This window comes from Cryptosporidium sp. chipmunk genotype I (genome assembly GCF_004936735.1).
Source record: "Cryptosporidium sp. chipmunk genotype I strain 37763 chromosome Unknown contig_32, whole genome shotgun sequence".
NCBI classification, from domain to species: Eukaryota; Apicomplexa; class Conoidasida; order Eucoccidiorida; family Cryptosporidiidae; genus Cryptosporidium; species Cryptosporidium sp. chipmunk genotype I.
In genome coordinates, this window is record NW_027125601.1 from 57,699 (window position 1) to 78,687 (window position 20,989).

Here is a 20,989-nt window from a genome sequence, read left to right on the forward strand (position 1 = left end):
TAAAATAATCGATTATATATACGACTATTTTACAACATATTAGCTTTATTTTCAGTTACTTATTGTGTTTATTTATGGATTCATTATAATTCTATAATAATCTTATTAAACTGTTAATTCCAACATTTTTTTTTATTACGAGTTTGAGATTGTATCCTATAAAGTCTTAATATCGCTTTAATTAATGGAACTTTAATTTCAAAATTTTCGGGTTATAGTATAATGATATCATTACAAAACTATAAATAGAAAATAAATTTTTTCACGGAAAATGATTAATTTTTTGCAAAGCCAATTGCAAGATGAAGATGATATTAATATAAATTTTAGTAATCAAAATGGCAATGTAACTCAAGATGAAAATATTAATATTGAAAGAAATGGATTTTATCTGGAAAATATTACTGATTTAGGAGCAGATTTGAATGAACTAATGAATGACAATGAAGAAAATACATTTGGTATTAGTCTATATGAGGATCTTATTCATATTGATTCAATCGATGCAGAAAAAAATAATTCGAACCATCGAAAGACTATTGAAAATGAATTAACTTTGAAGTCAAAAATCGAAACTAGCTTACTTATTTACAAAGTAAACTGTGAAAGACCTAATACAGCAGTTATTTATGAAGAAAGAAATGTTAACTTCGGACTTTCAAACGAATTAATAGGAACTGGTACATTAATTTTAGAAAAAATTGAAGATCCCGATGTATTTGCATTAACATGGGAAGGAAAACTATTGGAATGTTTTATTAGCAACAAACAAAACATTCAGGAAGTTTCTAAATACTCTTTTTTGTTGCAATACATTATTGATGTTAACTTAAAAATTATTCAAGATGATGAATTTTTTATTTTTATTAAGTCAGATTTCCAACTTGAGAATGAAACCATTTTTCTTCAGTTTTCTTTTAATTCAGAGGAAAAAGCAAACTTCTGGTACAAGAATTTGTCTAAATATAAACGATTAATTGTGAAAAAGCCCAATATCAAAGAAGATAGCAATGCAAGCCAAAATAAAGTTAAGAGGTCTAGGGAATATACAACGGATTACCTAAAAAATGATCAAAAGTATACAACTCTTTCATCAAGTAATTCTCAAGCTCCAAAAATTTCAATTCCTTTTTATAGAGATAACAAACATTGCAAAAAATTATCAAATATTCCAAACTCTCTTAGCTACTATCAATCTGAGAATCTTTTTCCTCTCGTTAAACATGAAGATAAAGTTTATATTGAAAATCAAATTAAAAATTTTATCTATACAAATATTAATACAAATTATACTGATCTTAATAATTGCACCAATATTTCACCTCTTTACATTGAATCTAATAAATCCATTATCCAACAAAAATGCTCATTTATTAAATTCGTTGCCAATTCTATTCAATCAAACATTGTAGAAAATAATACTTCATCATTCTCAATTTCAAAATTTCAAAAGTCTATCCAATCCTCATCATCATGTGAAAATACACTTAATTTCCAAGAAATAAAAGAGAATCATGTAGAAAATTCTCAAATTCAAATCTTTACATGTCCAATTTGCTGTGAAAGTTTTGATTGTAATGATATAATTACACTTCAGCCATGTGGGCATCAATTATGTTCTTATTGTGAATACAAATTGGTTGATTCTAAATGCCCTTGGGATAGATCTAAATATACTATAAAAAATTGAAAGGAAATATTAATTAAATAAGTTAAAATATTATTAACTGAATGAAAATAAATCCAACTAAACTCCTTAAAATTATAAGCTCTTTGGCTTTAATAAGTTCACTAAACATTATTAAAGGAATCACTAAAAATTCTTATAAAATAAAATATTAAAACATAATAACTTAGGAAATACTATAATAATCCACTACATTTATATAAATTCCTTCATAGGCATTTTTCGCTAAAAAATTTAAAAAAAAAAATCAATTTCCATAATATGATTCTAATTATTTTCATTCTTTAATAACAATTGCTAAGTTATTATCGGAATGATTAATATTATTAGTAGTATTGATATTTGCATCACTACTTTTAATTTCCTTGTTTTTTATAATGTCTCTCGAACTAAGCTTTGATAGAAGAGGTTTATTATCCAAATTACTTGAGATTTTATTTATAGAATTCATATACTTTGATGATCTAAATTTTTTCCCCGACAACTCTTCAAAAATGCTTGATGCTTCAATTTCATTCAAATAATCAGAAATTTTCCAAATACATATCACACTTAAAATAGTACTAATCATTAATACAAATGATATTGTCAAGCCAACACTGAAATCTAATATCAAGAAGTCCTTTGTATTTTCCTTATACATAATACTTTCAATAAATAATCCAATTGAGATCAAAAATGTAACTAAATTCTCCATTGCTAATAGAGGAATTGTTGACCTTATTGCAAGTCCTGACGGGCAAAGAATTCCAATCATTCCAACTATTGATGTGATTACATCAATAGATCCAAATGCTAGGCAGACTGCAATAAATATAGGTGAAGATACTTTTAACCAAGCAACGCTAAATAATGATACTCCATATACCATCGGAAGAAAATACGACAAAAAAGCTCTGAACCGTGTGCTTAATATCTCACAACTCATTTTTTTTTCAATGACTTTCCCACTATTTTCTTTAGAAGCATTTTCCATTTTATTTAATACTTTCCTCGAACCCAATTCTAAATTATTCTCTACCTTAAGTTTACAATTCCCACAATTATTTTAGTTTTCCTTAATATTGTCTTAAATGCTAAAACCAGTCTTTTTGCTACTTTTTTTAATCATATTCTGTATTTAGTTTAATATATTGGTGCAACAATTTTTTTTTAACACCCCTAGGCACACCGTGTGTTATAACACACTAAATATTTATTTTAGAATACTATTAAACAAATGAATTTATTAATTTTATTAAATATTATAATGATAAATTTGTTTAATATTAGTATGCCATAGATTGGAACAATATCATTGCTCAATCTATAATCAGAATCTTCAGTTCTCTACTATTTTGATTACCTATATTAATATTTGCAAATAGAGAATAAATGTATGAATAAATTACTGATTTAGTCTCATTTGATAAATGCTCATCAATATCTATTAGCTTATCAAATTGGTTTATTATTAAATACTTAATTTCTCCATATTTATATAACTCATGTATTCTAAGTATAATTTCAAATAACGATATTTCTCCCCCGATTGATCCAACGGATAGTGATAATCTATCGGAATACTTTATTAGTACGCTGTCTAAAAACTTATATTTAGATAACTGTCCAGAATCCTTTCTAAGTGACTTTTGAAAATCCCTATCTAATATCAATAATATTTTTTTTGTTTGAGTAGAATCTGAATTACTTGTTGGCTCTTGCAATTCATTCATATCAGCTCCCTGTAATGAATTAATTTTCTCTGTTAGATGTTCACAATACTTCAATAGCCAATCACATTTATCTGCATCCGAAGTAAAATCATTAAACCTCAAAACTAATATGTTCTTATTATATTCAAGCATAAAAGCTTGAAATAAATTTTCATTAATTTCTTCATTAAGAAAAAAAGTATTTAATGCAACATCGTCAAAATCTAACTGGTCTTTAACCAACTCAGATAACATCTAATTGTCCAAATATTAATTTAGTTTTATTTTTTAATGTTAAAAAAAAAAATTATTTTCCTTGAAATAATTATTTAATGTATTTTGTCCCTCACCACCCCCCAACTTCAGCTATTAAAACCGATGAAATTAGTTGATTTTCGCCTGTAGCCAGTAATCCACTTGTCCTAAGTATCAATTAGACTGGTAATGAAGCCTTTTCCAATATATTTGACAGAAATTTTGCTAAAATCGCTGATATAATTCGTGTTGAAACCACAATCAATACATATCTTCCTTGTACTGTAGGTGTAATTAATTGCCATGCAGCCCAAATTAATGTTATAAATGTAAAACTTTTCCAATTCTAAAGAGTTTTAAACAGCAAATAAATATATTTCTGATATTAATGACTATTTTAATTTTCTTTTTTAACTTACTTTTGCAGACCTCTTGAAAAAATTCTTTAATATCAAAGATAGTAATATTACTGTAAAGATAGTATTAACTGCAATCCCAAGTAATAAAGTAGAATAATTTGAAATCTAAATTATTGATTTAATATTTATACAATTAACGACAATTTATGTTACTTACCAATTTATATTTAAATATACTATAAATTATTTTAACCACTGCAGGAATAACTGCCATTTCAAATAATAAGCTAATAGAAAAAAACAAATAACAATAAATTTCATGTTTTTTATAAATGGATTTTAACTGGTCAATCGTAATTGAATTAATATCCCATATTTCTCTGAAGGACTTATTTTGGATTTTAAATGATAATAATTTATCCAACTGATGTGGTAAACCTTTATTGAGCAATCAATTTCATGTTAATTATTTATTTATACCTTAAGTTATTAATTTCTCATTTACTTACCTATTTTTGAACTGCCATCAGGCTGTTGAATTAATATTGGCTCAATCTCTTCAACGATCATGCTAATTGATGAATTTTTCTTTTTTAGTAGATTATAATTTTTCTTAAATTAAATAAAACCCAATAAATTTGTTTATATTAGTCATTTTTATAGACGTATTTTCCACATTACATGTTGCATGCAAATTGGGTCGGAAAAATAATAATTTGTTGGTACCGGTACATGAAAAAACCTTTACTTTAAATTTAGAATTACTGAATTAAGAATATATCTGAATTAACTAATTATCAAATTATGAATTTAATTAATTAATCCAATTTTTTAACGAATTTTGAATTAGAGACTTCTTTATTTATACAAAGTGGAATTTGAATTGTGCTAATTGTAGAATACTAATAAGAAATAATTGGGTGGGATTATACCTAAATATTTAAACATGCTCTGTTTAGTAATTATTTATATTTTAAATGATTAGTCTTATAATCTTGTTTTTTTTATGTTGCATGCATTAATTTTAAAAGGTCCTTTGGAGACTTGACATCCACATTTGGCGCATCTTTTTTTTTATGTGGCTTTAATCAAAGAAATTATGCAATAATATCAGCTAAATTAAGTAAAGCAAAATTGATATTATAAAGGTGAAATAATCATTTAGCACAACTTAATGAATAGTTTATGTGCTATTTCCATTATTTAGGTTAGCAGAGCAACTTTTTTTTTGAAAATTAATTAAATATGTTCAATTAGAAGATCTATAAAGAAAAAAAAATTTTTCAGAAATGAAACTTAAGAATGAAGAATATTATGAAAAAATAATGAACAAAGATCGAGTGTTTAGCAGCTGTTCTGAAACTACTAGCAGTTATCTTGGTTCAAATAAAGAGGAAAATTATAAGGAAACTAGCATTAAAAGCTGTCACACAACGCCAAAAAGATTATTAAAACATAATAAAAATGAAAGTGATAACGAGAGTTTGCAACAAAAAATTAGGTTTAAAAAAATTGCAAGAAATGAATTAAGTGAATTAAAAAAAATTGAAATAGAATTGGCAAAAGAAATGGGCTCTGCAAGATCTACGAGCAGAAATTTATCTGAAAATAGAAAAAAATACGAGAATTATTCATTGAAAAGAACTGATCAAATTTCTTTGTTAGAACTAGAAATTCTGACAGAGACAATTAATATTGATTCGAATAATAATGATCAAAGTGAATTAATAAAGGATATTCTTTCATTTATTGACCGTTTAAAGATTATATTCTCAATATTGAATAGCAAGAAAATACTATTTCCACTGGATTATTATCAAAAATGGATTTTAGAATATAATCAAATAGTAAATAGTTTATATAATCAAAATAAAGAATCATTGGCTAATTATGAATATTGTTACAGATTAAATATTGAATCAATTAAATTAATTCGATCATTTTTTTATTATTTTCAAAATTTGACAGAATTATTTGCTAAAGAAAAGAAGAGTAATAAAAAAATATTGAATAATAATATGGCACTAAAACAAGACAATATAAAATTATCATATTTAATTAAATCATTAAAACTAAATTCCAATAGTAAAGATAGAGAAAAGAAATCAAATGGTTTATCCAATGAGAAAATATTGGAAATAGCGATTAGTAGTAATGATGCTGTTGGAAAAAAATTTGCCGATGCAATAGTTGGTTCTGATGAACCGATTTCTTTAACAAATGACAATTTAGATAATGATGATATAAACAGCGATATTCTCATTGATCTTATTCCAAATAAAAATAAGCAAACTTTATCGAAAATAGATTCAATAAATGAAATAAGCATGTTGAGAACAGGAAGATTCCAAGATGCTCAAAACTATAGGGAAGGAATAATGAAAATAACACAGGAGTATAATGGGCTCTATGATCGTACTAGAAATGAATACATTGAGAGACTACTGGAAAGACAAAAAAATCATGATATGGAAATAAAATTAATGATATCAAGCCACAAAGAAGACATTGATAAGATGAACGATTATTTTATAGAAGAAAAGAGGAAGATAAGTGAACAGCACGATAGACAACTAAACGAGTTGTTGCAGGAGAATAAAAGAAAAATCGATATTATGAAGTCAGATCATTCTTTAGAATTAAGGTTAGTACAGCAGAAATATAAACAAATTATTAATGACAATAATAAAGAAAAAGATAACTCAATTCAAGCCTTCAAAATAAAATTTGAACATATATTGATCGATATGGAAAGTAACAAAGATAGGGAATTGTTGAATATGCAAATAGAATACGAAGATAGAATTAACGAATTAAAAGAAAATTATAAAAGCATTATAGATAATTTGGAACTTGAATTACAAAGAAAAGAATTACAATTCCAAGAAGAAAAAAAAATGATAATTAATGAATTTGTCACTGCTCATAAAAGAGAGGTTGAGATCCTAAAAAATCAATCAATTAAATCTTTTGACGATTTTGATAGAGATGTAGACAACAAATTAATTGACACCAATATTTCAAATCATGACAGCATTAATGATGAAAATATTGAAAGCAATAAAAAGGATAAGATCATTTTCGGTGATGATAAGAAATACAATGAAATTATCAAGAGAATAGATAACATAACGAGTAGAAGTTCTTCAAAAGCTGAAAGCAGAAAGATTGGGTTACGTGAAAATAAATATTCATCAACTAATAATTCAACTGCGTCATCTTCCGCTATTCCATCAAACAATGTATGTTAAATTATTTATTTTAATAACACCTCCAATATTAACCATTATTGTATTTCTCGATTTTATTTTTTTGCGCTTTATGATAATCTATACATAGAATCTTAAATTTAGCACACATTAGGCGGGCTCCCGTGGCGCCACTCACTCTCGTAGATTAATTATGTGGGCTTTAGTATATTTAAGTAAATCAAGTTAAATATCAGATTGTGCAAAAGAAATTATATATAAATATATATATATAACCAGGACGGATTAATATTAATAAGTAATCAATTTGATTGATTAGTGTTATAATTAAAATGTCAAGTTCATCAAATGTTGAAAGTGACCCTTCAAATCCTACAAACAAATCGGCTGAAATACCTGTGGGTGGTACAGCAGAACATGACTTTGATCCAAACTCTCTCTCTAATGGGCAACTGTCATCGATTTCTTCATTTTCTTCTATAAAAGATGGTGTCCAAGATTGTATTATTACATCTATCAACTCTGTATTAGACCAATCTACTGAATATAATGCATCTGAAGTCACAACGTGGGTGGATTCAATTACAAGCCAGTGTTTAGAGAATTTGCGTAAATTGAGTGAGAAATTCAAGTATATTGTGAGTGTCATTGTTTTACAAAGAAGTCCCGCAGGGTTTCATTTATTTACAACATGTTACTGGGACCAGGCAAATGATGGAAGTGTTACTCATCGTTGGGATAACAAGAACTTGCATTGTGTTGTGGTCGTATATGGAGTTGCATATTAATTATTAGTGAGAAGTGTAATAAAAGCTAATCATTATGCAAAATTTGCCGAGCATAATATAATTGGATTAATAGGAAATTGAATTAAGAAAATTGATAATAGGGCTTCAACTTTATTTTCGTACTATTTTTTGTATATTTTTAGTTTAAATTATAAATGAATTACGTCAGTGATTAGAAATATGAAAGAGGTGATGGAAATAAAATTTTAAAAGACTAAATATATATTATCAAGATAATACTAAAAAATCATCGTTGAACATGAATTTCACTTTTGTTCTTCATAAGTTGTAGTGCCTTATCAATTATTCCTGATTTACTTGAATCAGATTTAAAGTTAAAGTTCTTAAAATTTGATTTTTTTTCACTTTTTTTTCTAATAGATGTATCTTTAACTTTTGATATTTGCTTATTTGTCCTTTTGACGATTTTAAAATTTTCAATCGAGCTAGATTTGTTTTTTTTTGCAGAAATGCTCTTATTAATATTGATTTTTTCCTTGTGGCTTATAACGCCATCTAAATATTTAATATGACCAATAATTTTATTTGGTTGCTCATTAATTCCAAATGAAGATGCAACATGTCCAAGGTGAAGTTTTTTAATAGAAAAAATTCTTGAAAACTCACGATCATAACTCATATATGATCTCACAAAAGCAATGTATGCTCTCCTGGCCTTATTTAATAACTCATTTTGGAAATCATTTGGGTCCAAAGTAATAATTTTATTAACAATTGAATAAAAGAAGCCAGAAATATCATCTATTTTTCCAGAATTATTATTGTTTGATATTAAACCTTCCCAAATTGTAGTATCACTTAATTTGAAAATTCCATTTTTACCGGTGATATTATAACTCTTTAATGTTTCTAAATATCCCTCCTCTGAAGGTCTAAGAAAAATTATTCCCGTTCCTTTTTCGCCCATACGGGCAGTTCTTCCCATTCTATGTACATATTCTTCAATTGATTGAGGTGGATCTAACTGTATGACTGTGTCTATCTTTGGAAAATTTAATCCTCGACTAGCCACATCAGAAGTAATAATAACTCCACCTTTCTTGCTCTTTTCAAAGGAACTTAATTGGCCAAGACGATCATCCTTACTCATATGTCCATGAAGCATAAAAATTGGTGGTTGTGTTACAAATTCATTAATTGAAACAATATCACCATCATCATCAAGGTATTTATTTTCATAATTTATATTAGAAAACTTTTCATATTCTACTTCATCATCGAAAATTGAATTTTTGAATATATATTTGTCAAACATACTTTCAAATATCTCAAATAACTGTGTATTATTAGTAAACCATTTCTTATGTCCTTTATGGAAATTATTATTATCAGTTCTTTTCTTATCTCTTTTTGATTCAAATTCAGAGTCAGAGCCAGAAAGAATCATCTCACCATCTAAGCCTGCATCTGAATCGCTGTCATAACCATTATATTTCTTTTTTTTATTGCTTTTAAATTTACTTTGTGTTATATCACTTTTTGAATCACTACGTAAATCCCTATTATCAATCTCTTTTTTAAAATTCTCTAACAATTTTATTGAACTCTTGACGTTAGGGCCACCTCTTATTAGTAGCTTTGATGGCCATCTCATACTTTGTAATAATGCAAAGTAAAATTCTACAACTTGAGTACTCGAAACAAACACTACAGTTCTTTTCCCAGTTCCTGTACGTGATAATAATAATGAAATAAGAGCCGGAATCCTGAATTTATCTTGAACAACCACGTACTCTTGACGAAGATTAATTGGAACTGAAAAAAATCCTTTACTTGGGATACTCTGCCCCCCTTCTAAAATATCTTGGATTATATCTAAATCTCCATCACTTTTCTTATAGCCAATTTCTCGATATTGATCTAATACTAGCCATTCAGGATTATTTTTAAGAGAATATCTTGCTAAATCTTCTACGAGTTTCGATAATGTTGCAGAAACAAGAATAATTTGTTTATTAAATATATAAAATTTTTTCTCTTTATCAACCTTAACATTTAATAGCATGGATAATTCCTCATCATCATCTTCGCTATATAATCCGCCACTGCTAGAATTTGCATTTTTATTCATTAAAAATTGATAAACCTTCTTATAAGATGCCCCAAAACCTTCTTCTAATAATCTGTCAGCTTCATCTACTATTAAAGTTTTCAAATTAGTAACCTTAAAGCAGCTTGTTGAATCAATATGATCCAGAATTCTGCCTGGAGTTCCTCCTAGAATTGTAATTCCTTTTCTTAGCCTTGCCTTTTCACTTTTTCTCTTTTCACCTCCACATATACATCCTGTTACGCACCAAGACATTTTTTGAACAATTAATCTTGCAGTTTCAATTGTCTGGATACAAAGCTCTCTTGTTGGTGTCAAAATTAAAATAATTGTCCCATCACCTCTCTGGATAGTTGTCTTCCCTATCTCGTTTAACAAGCTTCTCTGTATTGCTGGTACCAGGAATGAAAGGGTCTTGCCTGTTCCCGTTGGAGCCCTTAATAGTATATCACCTCCACCAAGTATCTTTGGAATAACTATCTCTTGAACCTTGGTCATTTTTTCGTATCCCAAAGAACTTAATTGGGAAACCAATTTCTCATTCAGTCCTTCTACGTCCGAAAATTTACGATTATAAATAGACTCTGGTTTTGAGAAATCATTTATCTCCTCTTCCTTCAATTCCTCGTCTGTAAAATATAATAAATTCTCATCCATACTTAAACAAGTGCTAATAGATCTATAGTTACATATATAAAACAAGTAAGACTATCCAAAATTTACAGTATATTTCAAGCAAATTAAATTTTGATGTCAAATTTTACATATATCTATTTAAGTACCGCCAAATTTGGCGCAATTTATCATTAAACTATAAAGTCGCAAATATAATCAATTAATCGCAGGTTAATTCTTGTAAATTTTTTTTGTTCATTAAAGTTCCATTAAAGTGCTACTTTCTATTGGTTCTAGGCAAACGATTTAACCCTTTTAATTTAAGAGCTTTTATCGAGTTATAAATTTTTATTTACCAATCCATTTAATAAACTATTTACTTCCCTTTTTTTTTCTTTTCATATTCTGTCAAGGGCATCATTCTGGACTCTGTAACTAGAGTGTTGAGTTAATATTGAATAACTATAAGCACAGCAATGTATGGAAGATGTTAACTGTGTGAAAGATTTTTCGAACAGATTCAATCTTAGGTATTAGATAGTACATGCATTATATATTAAAGATATATTGGAAAAAGGTTCACTTTGGAGCAAACCGTTAATCATCAATTAGTAGGTTGAAAGCCGGTGGTTTCAAAAAAGTTGAAATTTCCCTTAGTAAAATTAAAAAAAAAATCAATGGGCACAATAATAATAGTTATAGAATTTATCCTAAAGATATAGATTGTGGGCGGAAAATTTTTCAGAAAAAATTTTTTTATGATAAATTTAACTTAAATAGATGTTAAAAATGGAAATAAAATCAAATAATACAAACGATGGGATTGTTATCTTCACAAAATGTGATTCTGAGGATTTGATTATTACCAAGTGTGTTATCCAATTAAACGAATTTGAAAATTTTTTCTCACAAACTACTAAGGGTAAAGTAAAAAATAATATTTGTTTTAATAAAATATCAATAACAATGAATAGGAATCCATCAGAAGATGTTGCTATATTTACTAAAAGACTTGCTTTGAACTTGAAGAAACATATTGAAAACTTTATAAAGTTAAGATTTAACCAAAGCTTCAAAATAGACACTAGTGTAAAAATACAAGATAATAACTTTAATGACATTGGAAATGTGACTTTGGAGGATATTATTAATAATGAAAATTTGAACGTTGCTAAAGTTATTATATTGTCAAATAATGAAAATTTTAAAGAATTTTATTATTTAATTAAGAAGAATGTACCTTTGGTTGAATCTGTAAACATAAAAAATGAAATCAGATGGGGGTTCCCGATAGTACCAACAGTAACATTCATAAAAGGTGAATTGACTAATTTTTCATATAAATGGTATTTACAGTATAACATAAATGAAACAAAAACAAAGCATGATATATTACAAAATCTTCCAGAAAATTTAATTGAAATTGATCAAAATTATATTTGTGATTTAAGCACGGCATTTGCAAATAAAGAGAGAATCTCTAGAGTTATTGAGAACATTGAGAACTACTCGATAATTTTTAGAATCATTTTAAATTCTGAAAGATCTTCATTATTTGACACTATTTACAGATTTAATCATATTAACAAGCCACTGGAAGCAAGTTGGAGAGAAGAAAGAATATATCGTTTTAAAAGTGACTTGAAATTAAGACCTGAGTTGAATATTAATAGATTAAAAATAGTGACCTTCAACATTCTCTCGGAAATTTGTGCTCAAACAGATAAAGCCCTAAATGAAATGTATACAAATTGTCCGCAATATGCATTAAATTCAAATTATAGAAGAAGTTTATTAGCTAGAGAGCTTATTGACTTGGATGCTGACGTAATAGGTCTTCAAGAGGTTCAATCATGTTTGTATGAGTCATTCATTCATATATTAATGGAATTTAAAGGATATTCAGGAGTTTTTAACTCAGATTGCGCTAGTGTTTCAACGTTTTACAAAAAAAAATTATTTAATATGTTAGAATCTGAGACACTGCTTTTCAAAAAAATTTTAATTAAAGATTATCCAGAAATTACCAAAGAAATTAAAGTAAAATGGCCGAACTTTATTGAATGCTTGCTAGATAACATCACAACAGTATATCAAATTGTCGTATTGGAGCATAAAATTACCAATGTAATTTATTTGTTCGCCAACACGCACTTTTACTATCATCCTTTTGGGGGGCATGTAAGAATTCTTCAAGCAAAGTTACTCATGGATTTAATTGAAAAGTACTTAAAAAGATTAAGATCAAGTTTCTCATATAGAGATATTTTTGCCTTTATATTTGGAGACTTCAACACGCTCGCCATTTCAGATGCTAGAACGCTTTTCACCGAAGGAATTATTAACTCAAATTCATCCGAATGGATTCATTCTGCACTTTTCAAGTATAAAAAGAAGAAAGGATTAGAAGTAGATAACGAAAATGTTGAAAATGACGATAATGCCCATTTTACCGAAGATGTACTAAAAAACTTTAAGTTGCAAAATTTTGGTTTTGACTTTCAGATCAAAAATAAGTGTATTGATTTGTTGGACATTCATCTAGATAAAAAACATAAAAATATACAAATTCGTGACAAAGAAAAGGAAAGAATTGGGAATTCTGACTCCAAAGGATTTAATAGTATGTTATACTACCCCTTCACGAACAAAGTTGATCGATTTTCTGGTCAATTAGATTACATTTATTTAGTGGAAGAAGCAGGTTTTTCTGACAAATTTAATATTTTTTTGAATAACTTTTTACCCTATATAGATGAAGCAACATTATCTCCCATCAATACTCTCCCATCGCCTCAATACCCATCAGACCACATTTCAATAGGAATTGATATTTCAATAACTAAGAATGAAAACTAACCGAATTTTTATAATGCTCTTTTAAATATTCTCAAGGAAAAAAATAAGAAAAATTTGGTGTGCATAGGCATTATTATTTAATGGATTAAATTTTTTAATGTGTGAAAGAAAAAAAATTAAATTATTAAATTGTTTTTTACTATTATAATATCAGAAAATTTAAAGTGGTAAAATTAAATATTTTCCTCTTTTTTACTAGCTTTTAATTCAAAAATGAGTTCTAATGAGCCAATTAGACCAATAGTACTGGAGAAAATTCAGCTCGAATCTAGGAAAGTTTTTTCAGTAAATAATAGGAAAGCAGCGATTGAGGAGAGAAGAAATGATAGAAAATTACTCAATAATGAGTTAATGAATGGAAATTCTTTTTTTGTAAAAAGACAAAAATTAATTAATGAATTACCACCACACCCAAAAAAAGTACTATTACCAATTGTAGAAAATCAATTTATATTCTTAGGGGGGGTTGTACTGTCACTGATTCACAAAGCTATGATGAGCAATTTTGGAAAGAGCATGATTGATTTCATAATTTTAAGATCTTTATTTGCGAATGGATTGTTAATCTTTTTGCTTTTTGAAATTCATTATTTAAAAGAAAGAATTAATACACTGTCAACAACGAAAAGATCTTTAAGATATTTTGGTTCATTGGACTCTTCAATAAATAATGAAAACAATTTTTTTATTAATCTCTCTAATAAGTCAAAAATATCTCTGATTATATGGATGTTTATTTCTAGTATTTTTACAATATCTCAACCATTGGTAGATAAGTTTTTTCCAATTCAGATGATTTCTTTGTCGCAACCTTTTACTCCTTTAATTTCTCTGGTAATATTTTTCATATTTAAATATAAGTCAAATAAAGAATATTACTTTGCAAATTCCGCAAAAGACAAAATGTTTTATACTAAATTAGGTATTTGCGATAATAATCGATCAGATGCCTCAACTAACAATGAAAACCCCTCAGCATTGGAAAGTACTAAGATAACTGAAAATATTAAGTTAGAAGCAGAAAAATTATTTCAAAGATCAAGAATGATTGTTGATAATAAAATATCTTATGAAAATTTATTGATTATTTTTTTGAGCTTCTCTTCTCTTCTTTCAGCCACTCCAATTAAAGAAATGTTAATATACTTTGAGAAGGCAACTTTTAGCTTCTTATTATGTGGAATTATTCCAACACTAATACTTCCTTGCTTGCATGAGGTTTTTTTTCATATAATTTGCAATCGAGTTTTGAGGGAGTTGTTTGCGGATAAAATTGAATTCAACCCACAATCTAAAATTAACTTTACCAGAATCAGTCCGATTGATGATTTGAATAGGAAACTGTGCAATATATATATTCATCTGTTCATGACCTTGGGGCAAATCATGATAGTATTACCTGTTTGTATTGTAATTAAAGCCATTTTTTATACGAGGTTTTCAAGATTCGCTTCAACAAGTGAAAATGCTTCTAGCTTAAGTTTGATTGGGTCAATTTTAGAATCTCTTTTTGATGTTGACAAGATGGAAATTGTTGCCGTTATATTTTCAGTAGTTTCAATGCTTGGAATTTACCAAAGGTGTAAAATTAACAATGTAGAATCTTTTGGGTTAGCAGGACTGATGTCAGTTCAAGGATTCCAAACACTTTTAAGCACATCATTAAATAATAGTTGGTATACTTGGCTAAATAATAATTTTATTGGCTTAATTCTTTCAATTTCCTCAATTTTAGTATTAAGATTTCAGGATATAATTGGAACTTTAAAAATTTTTTATTTATATGCTAAGTGGGCTATATATTTTAATGCTGAAGTTATTACCGGTAAAGATGAAAGAGCTTATGAATACGAGAGCATTAAATTGCATAAATCAAATATAAGAATCATTGGAGGAACTATTGATATAAACCCTAATTTTTCAAATTCCAATTATATAGATAGTAAACCTCGTATCACAAATCAAACTCCGATGGATGACGAATTATCATTAAAATCAGATGATGAATTTGAGAGTATAAAATCATCAACTTATGATAACACACAAAAAATGTCTAGCGAGTATAAAATAAGAACATCTTCGTTTGAAAATGTGAAAAATGATAACAAAACTATGCATAGCAATAAATTTTATTTAAAATCCAATTCAAATAATTTCATTGAAACACCAATTATGTCTGCAAAAGTTGTTGTTTTGCAAAACTAATAAGTCTTTTTCTAAAGAATACTAATACAAACCTAGTAAATATTTTTAATCCATACAAGTAATTTTTATATATATTTTAATAACTTATTTTTTTATTGTTTTAAATTTGTTTTTTATCTTTATCTGTGTCCCATTGTAGGCATTAATATTGGAGTAAATGAATAATCTTCACTACAAGTTTCCGAAAACACTTCTTCAGATTCTTCAATTGATGAATCCTTTATGCAATTAATACCTTTTAAATCACTTTGAATTACATTAACGCTTGCAATTAAATCGCTAGAATCTACGAGATAATCTAGCAGGATTCTGATGGAATTCTTATTACTGAACCTTGTATTTGCATCATTCTCTGGATTCTCAATTTTAATGACTACTCTGATAGATTTGAAATACTGTGATTTGTTTTTTATTGAAGAAGAACCTAGCAGACTTGGCTTCATATCATTACTAATTTTTGTTTTTTCCCCGAGTAAATAACAATTTAGATTGTGAACTTGAACTGGAATACCCTCATGAACTATATACATCCTATGTAATCTTACCATAATATTATTAGACGTGTTATTAAACCTTAACACTAAGTGGTATTGACTTTCAAACTGGCTTATTCCATCGAAATTCACATCAACATAATATGGAAGTAAAGCCTTTGCAATTTCTTCATTAATATTCAAATTTGAGTAGTAATTATTTGTGGGGGAAATATGAATAATTTCTCCACCTGTGTCAGTATAATTGCATTCATATACACCACATAACTTTATTTCTTTATTTAATTGATTCATTAGAGCAATTCTTGGCTAATGCAACAGTTTGACAATGGAAGTAAATTTAATTTATATTTATTTACAAATTTAAATAAAATTTCAAGATATATATAATATTGGCCAACCTCTCATAAATAACTATTTCATATCACTCGCAAACCTCTAAATAAATAATTTTTCCTTAATTTTGTATTTAATCCTTCAAACCGACTTTTTTCCAGAGATTAAATTGAATGCTTTATAAACTTTTAATAAAAAATACTCGTTTTTTTCTTTTTGCCATTATTAGTTTGGATGTGGAATTTGAACCCCCCCATAACTAAATGCATGCATGCAATGAAAACTGTGGGAAAAATATAAACATATATTAAATTTTAAAAAAAATAATTGGGAAGACTTTGAAAAAATTATATATGTATATCTTAATATGAAAATAGGTATAAATAATTATACAATATCATTATGTATCGTGGTGACGTGTAATTAATTTGGTGGATGGTACCCACAAAATTTAAAAAAATCATAAGCTGACAACTTCAGTAGTCAGTTTAAAAATTATTATTAATGTAATAACAGTGGTGGAAATAAATGATAAGTAGTGGAGGAATAAATTGATGACTTAAATATAGCATTAATCTGGATTAATTAAGAGGGTTCAATTAAATGAAATTCAATTGTATGTGTAAAAAACTTATGTAAAATAAATAAATTAAATCATCGAATATTATTTTTATCAAAACATAAAAATGATAATAGAACAAAAAACAGGAGACGAAATAAAAAAATTAACTGGAAGAAATATTATTTGGTCTCCAAATGAACTGGGGATTCCCTATTTAGGGCTTTATGAGGAACATGGGAAAGTGGGCGACGAAGACTATTTGAGATATGGTGTTAGATACATTGGAAATAAAGCAATAAATGGTAATAATGAAAGAATAATAATAGGTGAGATTTATGGGGAATTATTGAGTTTGGATAGCTTAGTTTTCAGAAGTAAGGAGTTTGAGTATACTGAATTAAATAGTTCTTTAAATTGGATTTGGAGATATAATGGAGTCGTCATAGATACAAGAAACATAACTGGTATTCTTGGATTTATCCAAAAGACGTGGAGAGAAAGTGATGAAAGCAACTGCCATCTAGAAGTTATTGATGGCAGGTTATATGTTACATCAAATCCAAATGTATGTATTTATCCAGGAGATGAATTAGTATTATCTGTAAATAATAATATGGACCTATTAATTCCTACTATTGGTGATGAAGTTATGAAATTGAGAAGTAGAAGTCGTAGAATTGAGCAAAAATTGGAGAGATTTAATTATAAAGAATCTCCAAAAAGTTGTGAAGCAAAAGTTGTTTCAGTTTCATCTGCAAGTACTGTGTTCACTAAAAACAAGCCGGGAATAAACGATGAATATGATAACGATAACGTTTCAGTTCCTTATTCTCTAAATTGTACAAATGAATATTACTGCAGCCTTTGCAGTAGAAGCCAAAATAATGTCAGCACAGCATCCAATAATTTTTACTATGGTGAATTCAGATTTTCAACAAGAATCTTTAAAAATGCATTGGTTTTTGTTCTAGGGGAAAAGGAAAGTACCCTCGGTTTAACAGAAAACCAAATCCATTACTTTGATCGTTGGAAGAGTACCAGTTGTGATAGAGAACTTTACGCACTTACTTCTGCACACAAGATTAGTTTTAAATCAAAAAGAGGCGTTTCAATTGAAAGTATACAAAACGAAAATGAGAGTGATCAAACCTGTACTTTTCCAATTGAAATCTTACTTGTGAAAAACTACATTTCAAAAAGTATTAACGAAATGATAATCAGCGAGTTCCAACTTGTGAGAGATGATATAAGTCACAATTTTGGAGATTTAACAAGAAAGTTTTATATTTCCAAATCTGTTTTACTCTACTACTTTTTCGAAAAATGGATGAATGAAAAATTTGTTGGAGAATATAAATATTTGAGGATCCCAATACCTATGTTAATTGAACAACATAGGCAATTGTTATTACCTTATCCAGAAGGTATTCAATGGAATTTGGAAACTTTGTCCTGGAGATACAATATTCAAAAGAGTAATGGCAGACTATGCAAACAGGAAATAGGAAATAATTTTTCACTGGAAGCTAGTATTAATGACCACATAGCTCAGGAACAAGAATATGTTGGAGTAAGAGTAACTAGCGAAAATGACTCATTTGAACTGTTCAAGAATTATATTACTATTTGTTCCATCAAGTACAAAAGTATAAATCAATTCAAGTCTAAAGAACTAAACTCCTCATCGTGTAATTACAGCTCAAATAGAGTAGATTCTAATACAGATTATCAGTTAAATTCAAATAATAATAATAAGAAAAAGAGGCAAAAAGAATTCGTAGATTTAAAGAATAAAGAATACGAAAATGAATTATTTGAAATGGAAGGTCAAGATATCTCAAGAAAAATTGTAAATAATTTCTCTGAAAGCCCTAAAAGTGATTTAATTAACATTCATGAAATCATTGATAGATGTAGCGAGATTAAAAGCATAGATCATATAAACAGCACCAACAAACAACTGCTTTCAGTTATCTCAGATGATATAGGAATAATTTCTCAGCAAGTTGAAATTCTCCTAGTTCCTCCCTATTCTTCATTCATAAAGTTTTGTGTAAAGAGGTTAGGTTTCAGTATTACATATAATAAGAGAAGAGCATGGTTTTCTGTTAGATCTAGAGGTGTATTGGAAGCATTTAACCTGGCAATCAAATGGATAAAAAAGCAGAAATCAATTAATGAGAAAAGCCATACTAATAACTATTTCTATTCTGCAAATAATAAATGTAGCAACTTAGAGAACATATCATCTCCAAATAATCAATCAATAAATTCGAAATGTGGGATAAACGGGAAAAAATCTTCCTTAAAAATCGGGAATAATAATAATAATAATAATAATAATAATAATAATAATACTCACTTTACATTCGCAAAAGTTGAAAGTAATATCAATTTTTGCCAAGATAGTGATGCAGATAGTGTATTAAGTTTCAATGAGCAAGCAAATCGTCTTAAGCCTCTACCCAAAAGAATCATTTGGGTTCCTAGCAGACGAGTATTTATTGTTTCTTACAAACGTTTGGGTGCCATAAATCAGATGAATACTAAATCATTCAATCCTACGATTTATGGTGGAGTAAAGAAAGCATTAAAGCATGCTTGTATTTTTCAATCGCAAACTGAACAATGTAAATATAACGGCTTTGTTGAGAAAAGTGGGATTACAGAAACAAATCCATCATATACATGTATTCAAAGCAAGATGGATAATATTGATGAGAAAAGCGGAATAGATTCATCGCTTAAACCTCTCAATTATTGGGTAAAGAGTATAGACTCCAAAGTTTCTCCCGAAAAAGTGACTAATGCTTATAGAGAAGCGGTATCAACATATATTTCCCAGTCAACTGCTTTTTCTCAAAATAATGTAGCTTTGGGAGGGTCAGAAAACTATTGTGAGGCGGACCTCGAACAAAATGTTAACTTTTTATCTTTAACTCCAAACTTGGAAAACTCACAAAAGGAATGTATGGATGGTTCATATACTGCTGGAAATAGTTGTAGTAATAGTGAAAATGTTGATTTTTTTGAAAGCCAAGCCCGGATGAAAATTGATAAAAGTTATATCAATAACTTGAACACTGACTACGTTTGTTTTGGAGAATCCAATGCATTAAAAACAATAAATGAAAATTTATCTATAAATAAAGATTTCGAAGCTAATGAATTTGAATATCCTCAGAATATTGAGTTCAAGCCTTTTAAAATGTACCACGACCAAGTATTCTTAGATAAGGATTCAGTGTTGAATTTAATGAATATAGATGAAGTTCTCAATCTTTACAGTTCAAATGTAAGTAATGTCCAAAATGATTCAACAGATGGGCAAACCGTTATTCTTGACGAGGAAACATGTAGTACAGAGAATCTAATTGGCCAAGAAAGTCATTGCAATTCAAGTGCTGCAGACTACATGAATTTTTTTGAAGACTATAAAATTCCAGAACCACTTATTTCTATTAGTGACCCTTATACAAATATAATGCATTTAGATGATCCCCCTACCCTTCATGATCAATACATTAAAATGGTATCTCCATATGAATATATTGATTCCTTTACACTAATAGAACCATAATTCTCTATGTATATGGCAATAGAAATATAAGGTATAAAGTGAGCTTAAAATCAAACAAATGGATATGGTTAATATTTAAAATTGAAAAATAGAACTAAAGTTTACTAATTTATATGTAAATATATGTGCTTAGCATGAAAAGTATGTTTAGCTGGAAATGAGAGAATTGAAAAATTAAACGTTTAAAATTGTTCCACCAGCTTCGCCAAGCACCTCTTCGGCGCCAAATATAAAGACAATGCATATATATATTTTTTTTGACCTAAATAAGAAAA

The 20,989-nt window shown here is 27.7% G+C and overlaps 10 protein-coding genes across 10 annotated transcripts; 6 read left to right on the forward strand and 4 right to left on the reverse strand.

Annotated features, from left to right (window-relative positions):
- Positions 1–271: 271 nt before the first annotated feature.
- Positions 272–1,690, forward strand: ELE39_002874 (ring domain; the record flags this gene model as incomplete). The annotated part of the gene is made up of 1 exon (XM_067345978.1): positions 272–1,690. The coding sequence occupies one exon, from the start codon at positions 272–274 to the stop codon at positions 1,688–1,690; it is 1,419 nt and encodes a 472-aa protein (XP_067200905.1).
- Positions 1,691–1,964: 274 nt separating this feature from the next.
- On the reverse strand, positions 1,965–2,663 carry ELE39_002875 (uncharacterized protein; the record flags this gene model as incomplete). Its single annotated transcript, XM_067345979.1, has 1 exon — positions 1,965–2,663. The coding sequence occupies one exon, from the start codon at positions 2,661–2,663 to the stop codon at positions 1,965–1,967; it is 699 nt and encodes a 232-aa protein (XP_067200906.1).
- A 325-nt stretch (positions 2,664–2,988) lies between these two features.
- ELE39_002876 (uncharacterized protein) lies at positions 2,989–4,565 on the reverse strand (the record flags this gene model as incomplete). The annotated part of the gene is made up of 6 exons (XM_067345980.1): positions 2,989–3,636; positions 3,743–3,803; positions 3,852–3,982; positions 4,056–4,160; positions 4,213–4,433; positions 4,505–4,565. The coding sequence occupies 6 exons, from the start codon at positions 4,563–4,565 to the stop codon at positions 2,989–2,991; spliced, it is 1,227 nt and encodes a 408-aa protein (XP_067200907.1).
- Positions 4,566–5,284: 719 nt separating this feature from the next.
- ELE39_002877 (uncharacterized protein) lies at positions 5,285–7,246 on the forward strand (the record flags this gene model as incomplete). The annotated part of the gene is made up of 1 exon (XM_067345981.1): positions 5,285–7,246. The coding sequence occupies one exon, from the start codon at positions 5,285–5,287 to the stop codon at positions 7,244–7,246; it is 1,962 nt and encodes a 653-aa protein (XP_067200908.1).
- A 290-nt stretch (positions 7,247–7,536) lies between these two features.
- On the forward strand, positions 7,537–7,992 carry ELE39_002878 (Tctex-1 family; the record flags this gene model as incomplete). The annotated part of the gene is made up of 1 exon (XM_067345982.1): positions 7,537–7,992. The coding sequence occupies one exon, from the start codon at positions 7,537–7,539 to the stop codon at positions 7,990–7,992; it is 456 nt and encodes a 151-aa protein (XP_067200909.1).
- Positions 7,993–8,239: 247 nt separating this feature from the next.
- On the reverse strand, positions 8,240–10,720 carry ELE39_002879 (Dbp7p; the record flags this gene model as incomplete). Its single annotated transcript, XM_067345983.1, has 1 exon — positions 8,240–10,720. One exon carries the CDS (start codon positions 10,718–10,720, stop codon positions 8,240–8,242), a length of 2,481 nt encoding a protein of 826 aa, XP_067200910.1.
- Positions 10,721–11,467: 747 nt separating this feature from the next.
- Positions 11,468–13,537, forward strand: ELE39_002880 (endonuclease exonuclease phosphatase family; the record flags this gene model as incomplete). The annotated part of the gene is made up of 1 exon (XM_067345984.1): positions 11,468–13,537. The coding sequence occupies one exon, from the start codon at positions 11,468–11,470 to the stop codon at positions 13,535–13,537; it is 2,070 nt and encodes a 689-aa protein (XP_067200911.1).
- Positions 13,538–13,750: 213 nt separating this feature from the next.
- On the forward strand, positions 13,751–15,742 carry ELE39_002881 (uncharacterized protein; the record flags this gene model as incomplete). Its single annotated transcript, XM_067345985.1, has 1 exon — positions 13,751–15,742. One exon carries the CDS (start codon positions 13,751–13,753, stop codon positions 15,740–15,742), a length of 1,992 nt encoding a protein of 663 aa, XP_067200912.1.
- Positions 15,743–15,861: 119 nt separating this feature from the next.
- On the reverse strand, positions 15,862–16,530 carry ELE39_002882 (uncharacterized protein; the record flags this gene model as incomplete). The annotated part of the gene is made up of 1 exon (XM_067345986.1): positions 15,862–16,530. One exon carries the CDS (start codon positions 16,528–16,530, stop codon positions 15,862–15,864), a length of 669 nt encoding a protein of 222 aa, XP_067200913.1.
- A 728-nt stretch (positions 16,531–17,258) lies between these two features.
- ELE39_002883 (adenosine monophosphate deaminase) lies at positions 17,259–20,714 on the forward strand (the record flags this gene model as incomplete). The annotated part of the gene is made up of 1 exon (XM_067345987.1): positions 17,259–20,714. One exon carries the CDS (start codon positions 17,259–17,261, stop codon positions 20,712–20,714), a length of 3,456 nt encoding a protein of 1,151 aa, XP_067200914.1.
- Positions 20,715–20,989: the final 275 nt, after the last annotated feature.